Source organism: Anarhichas minor, unplaced genomic scaffold (genome assembly GCF_050575085.1).
Source record: "Anarhichas minor isolate MPS153535 unplaced genomic scaffold, ASM5057508v1 ptg000006l, whole genome shotgun sequence".
NCBI classification, from domain to species: domain Eukaryota; kingdom Metazoa; phylum Chordata; class Actinopteri; order Perciformes; family Anarhichadidae; genus Anarhichas; species Anarhichas minor.
This window is the reverse complement of record NW_027466452.1, coordinates 5976939-5985559: the sequence shown is the minus strand read 5'-3', so window position 1 is coordinate 5985559 and position 8621 is coordinate 5976939. Positions and strand designations below refer to the sequence as shown.

Genomic DNA, 8621 nt, shown 5'->3' with positions numbered 1-8621 from the left:
AGATAACAGTCATGTGATTGAAAAATTATGAAAAAATTGGAATCGCTTGGCCCTTCAAACTCCCGTACACTCATGTAAAATCACCTGAATGGAGATATAAGTCTACAGCATGCTGAGGCTGAATCTGTGTGTGACTGTATGTTTTACCTTGAGACACACCTCATTAGATTCTTCCTCCACTCCAATGTGTGTGTTTGTTTGTTTGTTGCAACCAAGTGAAAGATGCATGTAAAAAAAAGAAAAAGGTGGATGCTACAAAATCCAAGTCTCTCTTTCTCTCTCTCTCTCACACACACACACACACACACACACACACATACACACACACACACACACACACACACACACACACACACACACACATACACACACACACACACAGATATTCGCCCACAAACAAACAGACAAAGCAGCCCAAGGCCTACCACTGCCATCACACACGCGACTTGGCCTGTCTGTGTGACACGCACAGTTTGTTTGGTAGTTTTAATTTGACAGGGCTCTGAATAGAGCTTCTGAAACGCACACACACTCACACACACTTCCTCAGACCTACACTCACACACACACACACCTTTAATTTGACAGCGCTCTAACAAGAGCCTGCTGCTTGTCAAATGTTCTCCAGTGGCAGCAGGGATCCGCAGAGCCGAGGGGGTTCTGTTCAAGGACATCTGTGAAAACACACATGCACGCACGCACACGCGCGCACACACACACGCACAAGCTCCTCCACGAACATACACTCGCTTTGAATAGGCCGAGCGAGGCAGCATGCTGCACCGCGCGATGGGAGAGGGGCTGCACACATGCTGAGGGGTTTCTACACTGCTGTTCCTCTCACTCTCCATCTTCCTCTCGTCTCCCCCCCCCCCCCTCCCCCCCTTTATCTAACATTCCATCGGCTTTCTTTTGTGTGTGCCTCTTTTGGTCTTAAGTAGAGGGCTGAGGGGCCGAGATAGACCGGGGGAGATTTTGATGACGGCTCCCTGTCTGGTCCAACAAGCCGATTCCCCTCTGAAACCCAACACACACACACACACACACACACACCAACACACACAAAGACACACATCAGTTTTCTCTTCATTCTTCAATCCGAAACACCAGGAGACCTTTTAAAGTTACTCAAAGGCGGATGGGACTTTGGTCCTGATCCTCTGGATTTCATCCCCTTGAAGGTGTGCGCTTGTGTGCACTCGCTGCGCATTTGTTCCTCCGTGTGCGAGTGTGTGTGTGTGTGTGTGGGGGAGCTCCCATGCTGTCTCGGACTCAGCTTCCACGACACACTTTGCTCATTAGAGGGAAGAGAGGGCAACTTGAGTGACTTCTCGTCAGCTCCTCAACTCAACTTGATCACAAGGCCGGTTCCCGTGGAGCCGGAGAGAAAGTCGAGGTTTGGACTCTGCGCGTGTCGCCTGGGAAATACAGCGTGTGTGTCTGTGTGTGTCTGTGTGTGTGAAGAGATAAGAATGGGAGGACTATGAAGATTAGAAGAAGGGATGCAGCAAAGTGGATTATCTATTGTTGAATTAAACAAATTAATACAAATCCTAACTTAAAAAACATCAAATTTGGAGAAAGAAACATTATTGCACGTGCCATATACCATGTAAAGGGAAATTTACACACACACACACAAAAGAAAATCGTCAGCATCAGCCATAAATCTCACAGTATGTCAGACTTAAAATCAAAATGTCAAACATTGTACAACATCACTTCCAATCACCAGAGAAAGAGGCAGAGACCATTAGATGCTATCTGTTACTGTGTGTGTGTGTGTGTGTGTGTGTGTGTGTGTGTGTGTGTGGGTGTGTGTGTGTGTGTGCGCCTGTCAGATAAAATACTGCACTTGGCCATGCAATGATCTCGAAAGGGGGTTTCACAGGGAAGCCTCCAAAATGTCAACATGTACATAGATACTATAACTTTAAACATTAAACCGAGGTACAATCGCTCTATTTTTGGGGGCTTTGCATGATAACCAGCAAACCCAAAAGTGCAAGAAGGAGAAAAAAAAAACACATTGGCCCGTTTTGAGGTTCCGATTGTAGTTTCCGATAAAACTGGCACTGACGCGACAGCTCGAGATTGCTAAACGGGGGTCCTGCGATGATGAAAAACCACCCGGATTATTCGAATGCTGTAAATCACGGCTAAAAGTCAATGTGTGGAGCCAAGGTCTATGAAACTATCAGTGTGGAATAGAGAACATAGACGATATGTTACCGCATTGCCAAGTGCCACCACTTAATACCATTCATCTTTGGTGCCCCCCCTCATCCCTCTCACTCTATCTCTGCGTTGGAGTGCTTGGCGTCCTCTAAAAGTATGGATCTTGACCGCGGCCATTTTCCGTGGAAGAGGGAAAGGCTAAAGAGAAAGCGCTGACCCCTCTTCGCTGCAATTTTCCCCTCATCAACTTGTGAGACTTCATTAACTTCTACCGGGTAATTTCTTCTCTCAGTGCATTTCCGAGAGCGGGGGGGGGGGGGGGGGGGGGGGTTATGATGTTTTCTTCCCATCCATTTTTCTCTTTTTCCTTTATCTCCCACCCATCACCTGTAAACTCTTCTCTTTGATTTTCTTTGCTTTAAAAACATTTCCAAGTAAATAGGGACGGTAGTTTTTTAAGGGGAAAGAAATGTTGCTACCTGGATGAGGTCAACATTCGGTTTATGAAGACTGTATTTGTTGGTGCTCAAATGAAGACCCATAACTTTTTATATATTTTTTAACCAATTCTCAGCAGTGCAACCTGCAGAGAAGCAGCTTCATGGAGAGGTAACATGTCCTCAGCTTTGCATCCCTCAGGAGCCCAGAATAAAACAGCCAGCACAGCTCAACCTCATCCTGGTCGCCTCGATGCTCAGTTGAGGCCTCGGTGCAGAAGCTGCATGATGGGAAATGTGAGTCAATGCTGCCCTCTTCAGGAAAATCAGTGTCACTGCGTGACATGGTACTTTGCTGAGTTGGATGGGTGTTTTATTTTAAATTATACCATCTCCTGTCACGTGGGTTCACAGTCATTCATAACCCCTTACAGAGGTGCAGGAAGTACCTACTCAAATATTTGACTTTAGAAAAAGTAGCACAGTGTAGCAATACAATGTTACCAGTTAAAGTAGTCAGGATCCTAAATTGTACTTTTTAAAGTATGAGCATCAAAAAACAGTGGAAAAACAACGAGTGTTACAGTTTGTCCCCCCCCAAGGATCTTAAAGTATTATCTTTTGTTTATTATATTTTTGCATCATTAATCAGAATCTGCAAAGTGGATTCAGGGTTCAAGATTCATACGTTTTTGCCGGAGACCACCAGCCGGATCAGAGCAGCCCGCCTCACGCGCACTCCACTGAGCGATGTTCATCCGTCTGCGCCGATACGTAAACTCTCCTCTGTCTCTCTTTCCTCCGAGCAGCTCCGCATGACACACGGAGTGCCGGGGCCAGGGCCGGGGCCCCGGCGCACAGACAAATGCCAATCGCTCGCTCTTCCAAATGTCAAATGTGACATGTCGGCGACATTCGATATAAGCGTCCCTGCCGGACCGATTCAGAGCCACGCTCTTCAAACAGTAATGTCTCATGATGATAGTGTGTGTGTGGGGGGGGGGGGGGGGTTGATCTGCCTCTGGGTCCTTCCGGTCATCGGTAAAGGAACACGGTCGAGAGGTCGACTGAAGTTCAAATAAAACAGCAATATTAGAAATGCTTCCGGCCTTAGTTTGTACTCCAGCCTGTCCACCCTGTACATGAACAACAACAGCTGGACTCACTAACTTTCACTTGGAATATTTAAACTAAAATGTCAGCTTTTATTACTTGTTGTATCGCTGCATTTTTGTGGAGAAAAGCATGGAAATAATCCAGGTCCACAGTACATTGTGTACTCATCCACGGTGCTCAACACAGCAAATTGTAAGAACTGGACAACAAAAGGCGAAACCATGTTTTGAAATTGCAAAATGTCTTTACAAATGTCTCTGACTGTCACGAATGATTCAAACAGACCCGTATCAGCGTATTAACTGCATCATTCCGCTTCGTTTGGAAGCCATCTTTCAGAGATTCACGATCACTCACTGACTCGTTGTTTAGAGAGCGAGATGCTTTTCTAAATGAATTTGGGAAACAACTTCTGCCACTGAATTTCCACGACCCTACTGAAAAGGTACCAAAGAAACCTGCACTAGAGCAGAGTCTCGTTTATGACAGAAACACGACAGATGAACAAAAGGTCAAAGTCACTCAGGAACATTGCTGTTTTTCCCCAGTAACAAAGGCGATGTTAGTTCAGTGGTTTATAATACACCAGGAGTAATGACTGGCAGTGATCCTGACCCTTTTCCCAACATTACACAGTGTGTTATATAATACACTAGGGCTGTTTTCAGATTGCTTCTGGAGTCTCAAACTTCTGGATTTTCCAGGAACTTCAAACAAACTGACAGCCAAACCTGTTGGAAATTATTTATGTGGCAAATCCAAATCATTTGGGATCATCGGAAATAAGAAAGCCGACAAAGGTTTTCTACGAGCATTCAAATTTATTAAAGGCACATCAGCTAGAAAGAACAATAGTTGTGCTGGACACATACATTCATCGTCAATTACCCTTTACGTCAACTAAATCAAGTACACCACATATTAGGATATTAGGACTGATGGGTATTCTACAGTTCCTAGACCAACAAAACAAAAAAAACGCATTTGCTGTGCAAAAATTTGTATTATAATTTTTGTTTTTAAAGTATGACTTTTTGACAGTTGCCTTCATGTAAGCGCCATTGTGATTAAATTTGAATGTCAAATTGCGAGGTTTAAAATCATAAATACATTGTAAATTGTATAAATAGAAAATCTCCAATACCCAGCCTCAGCTTTAGAGTCACTACCACTAACGTACAATGCATCACATTTCACAGCAATATTAAACACCATTTAAATGATCCTAAAGGATGTTATCGTTCCAGTGTATATAGCAACCGTTTGTATCGTTATTTTTTACATATGGTGTATGACGCAAACACATCGCAGCAGGCAGGGTTGGGCCTTTGTGCAACACACACACACACACGTGTGGTTGGTTGTCCGGACTTGGATTAGGCTCGTGACACCTAGACCACATCTGTGGAACCTTCACATGATGCGCACTGGGATGGGAATAAGTCGCCAAGATCTTGTAGCAGTTCAGCTCAAATTCTAGCCGTCCCGCTAACATTTTTGGCTGTTTTCCCCTCCAGACAACTGAGAAGTGGTCCATTTTTTCTTAACAAGACTGATTAACAAGCGGTCAGCTAAATCTAGTGAGCTTCTCTCCCGGGGTTTTCACTGATTCTGGACCATCTGTCTCTTCTTCGTCTCGGCCCCTTCCGTGTCCTTCATGCAGGCAACCAGGAAATCGCGGCACTTGAGGGCATACTGCTCGGGAAAATCCCGGAAGTGGCCGACGTGGGGACTGGAGACGAAATCGAAGCTGTCCGCCGGGGCGCCCTTCTGCTTCACGGCCTCCACGAAGAGCTCGATGTCCCTGTGCCTGATCACCTGGTCGTCTCTGGAGTACAGGTAGAAGTGAGGCCAGGCGGGCGGCCTCTCCTGCACCGCGTCGTAGTGATTCTTGTGGATGTACTTGGTCAGAGGGTACAGCACGACTCGCAGCAGGAAGACAGTCACCGCGAAAAGGGCCAAGAGGACGTACCGCAAAACGGGGGTTATTTTGGGGCCCAGGGTGGCCGTCAGTGCTCGCAGGGCCCCGCGAACATTCCCGCTACCCGGGGCACTGTCCACCAAGGCCCCGATCACACACAGGGAACTGAACTGTTTGTCGCTGTGCAGACACTCTATAATGTAACGGTACAGCATGAAGCCGCCGTTGCTGAATATGTGAAAGAAAACAGGACTGTTCTCCACCTCGTAGTCATACAGGATCTCCAGCAGCTTCAGGGCCGTACCACTCAGCTCCTTGTAGCCAAAGGACTCGGAGATGAAGACCGTCTTCAGGGGGGCCGTGTAGCGGATGGTGACGCATCCCTAAAAGTGGGGAAAATAAAGAAATAAAGAAATGTAGAGGAGTTGCTGTTAAACGGACAAAGCAATAGGCAGAATGTCTTGGGGTATTATCTTTCTTTTCTTTTTTTAAATGAGTTTTCACCTGTTCGTTGTAGATGGAGCTGTATTTGGAGAGGTGTTTGTCTCTGCAGCCAGCCCAGCCCAACAGAATCACAACCGGCTCCTTTGTCCCCTGCCAGTGTCTCTCTGAAAACAAGACACACGGTGAAACTGCGTGCCAGCTAAGCCGTCCCCAGCTGAGCTGAGCTAAACGCAGCTAGCGAGCTAAGCTAACGGCGGGCATGGATCCCTTGTTGAGATAAGCGTTAGCATGTACGCTAGGCTAACGGAGGCATGAGCGTATACAGCACAATGAAATGATGCTCACCCGATGTGCCCGCATCTGGAAACACGATGTTGTAGTCTATTTCATCGTCTGCCATTGCTGCACGCGAGAGTATCACCTGTGTGTGTCTGACGTTGACGTTGGGTTCATTTGGTTGTTGTAAAAGAGGATGATGGGGAACGCTACAGAGCGCTTACATTAGCAATGCCAGCTAGTGACATGTAACACACTGCAGACAGCCAGGTCGGTGGACTGTCACTACACAAGTGCTTCTTCTTCTTTGTGTTGTTGAACAGCAGTTGGCATCCAGCTAATGTCGCAATACTGCCCCCTTCAGCACTACAGTGTTATGTCGGTCAAATTGGTCAAATTCTGCATCATATTCCCCAAAACTAGTCTTGTTGAGCGGCAACGTTTGGGCAAAATATGAGACAATGTATGCTGAGTCTTGTCTTTAATTTGAATTATAAATGGACCATGTTTATGTTCCATAAAACTCTATATGAAATAAAATACTTATTGTATTGATAAGTGTGTTGTTCACCTGCAGTGGAAATGCTGACTTAAACAAGTCTACTAAGATCAGGTTGTGTTAGTAAATTGTATCCCAATGTAAATGAACATGTAAATCTCATAGTCTCATGTTTAGTAAATATTAATAATTAAAATGTGGACAAAAAGTATCCTCAAGTTCAGGTGAAAGTTAAAGAGGAAACACAAAGTGAACTAGAAAATGCATTTCCTGCTGAAAATGCGTTGGAATGCTGAAAGCTGAAATGAATCTCAAAAACATTGCTGAAAATAGATATCCAATTTAAAAAGAATTGCAAAAAGCTTAATAATTCAAAAAGTTGAAAGATTACAAATATGAAGTCATATGTAGCTGAAAGTATGAGAAGAAGAATGCTTTGAAAGTTGAAGAAGTTTAACAGGATTTGAAGATTTTCTCCATCGAGATCCCATTCAAAAGAAAATTGCAAATAGGTTAATATTTCAAAGAATTTAAAGATTACAAATATGAAGTCATATGTAGCTGAAAGTATGAGAAGAAGAAGGCTTTGAAAGTTGAAGAAGTTTAACAGGATTTGAAGATTTTCTCCATCGAGATCCCATTCAAAAGAAAATTGCAAATAGCTTAATATTTGAAAAAGTTAAAAGATTACAAATATGAAAAGTCAAAGCACCCCTCTCCTGAAAGAGCTGAACTTTTTGATATTCGAACGGTTTCTGTGGCTTAAAAAATGTCAGCAGTAGTGATATTTGTAGTAGTAGTACTAGAAGTTGTAGTTGTAGTAGAAGTATTATTAGTAGTAGAAGTATTAGTAGCATTATAATAAGTAGTAGCAGTAGTGATATTTGTAATAGTAGTCGTAGAAGTTGTAGTTGTAGTATCATTAGTAGTAGAAGTATTAGTATTTAGAAGAAGTAGTAGAAGTAGTAGTAGTAATAGCTGTAGTAGTGGTCGTAGTATATAATATAACAGTAGTAGTAGTAGTAATAGTAATGGCAGTATTTGAAAAAGTCTAATTTTGAGCTTAATGTTTACATACAGTTAATCCATGGGGCTTTTATTTTGAAAGGGTGGGGCTGGGTGGGGGGGAGAGGAGACATAATCATAATGTTTGACACATAAACAGAGGTTATTAAATGACAGGCTTCATCACAAGCATTTCAGTTATATTTCACTCTGTGGGGCTTTTATTTTGAAATGGGGTGTGGGGGGGAGAAGGGGAGAGGAGATGGACTCATATTGTTAGATTAACACAAACAGGTTATTAAATGACAGGCTTCATCACAAGCATTTCAGTTAGAATTCACTCTGTGGGGCTTTTATTTTGAAATGGGGTGTGGGCGGGGGGGGGGGGGGGGGGGGGGAGACATAATCATAATGTTAGATAAACATAAACAGGTTATTAAATGACAGGCTTCATCACAAGCATTTAAGTTAGAATTAATTTTGTGGGGCCTTTACTTTAAAATGGGGTGTGTGTGTGGGGGGGGAGTCCTCTTAAAATCTCTAAGACCTGAATGACTGTAAGAGAGAGACACAGACAGACAGACAGACAGACAGACAGAGAGAGAGAGAGAGAGAGACTCTGATTTCTCTGGCAATCTTTCTCATTTGGAGATTATCCTATGTTTTATCATTTACAGCTTACATGACTATTGTCCTGCTCTGCCATGTCTTTCCTCGTCTCTCCCTCTTGTGTCGCGGTGTGTGT

General features: G+C 43.9%; 1 protein-coding gene across 1 annotated transcript; it reads right to left on the bottom strand.

Moving 5' to 3' along the window:
- Positions 1–4532: 4532 nt before the first annotated feature.
- On the bottom strand, positions 4533–6670 carry tmem53 (transmembrane protein 53). Its single transcript, XM_076078382.1, has 3 exons — positions 6442–6670; positions 6157–6260; positions 4533–6035 (listed from the first exon to the last, which is right to left on the bottom strand). Exons 1-3 carry the CDS (start codon positions 6494–6496, stop codon positions 5334–5336), a joined length of 861 nt encoding a protein of 286 aa, XP_075934497.1. The 5' UTR covers positions 6497–6670; the 3' UTR covers positions 4533–5333.
- Between the last annotated feature and the right edge of the window lie 1951 nt (positions 6671–8621).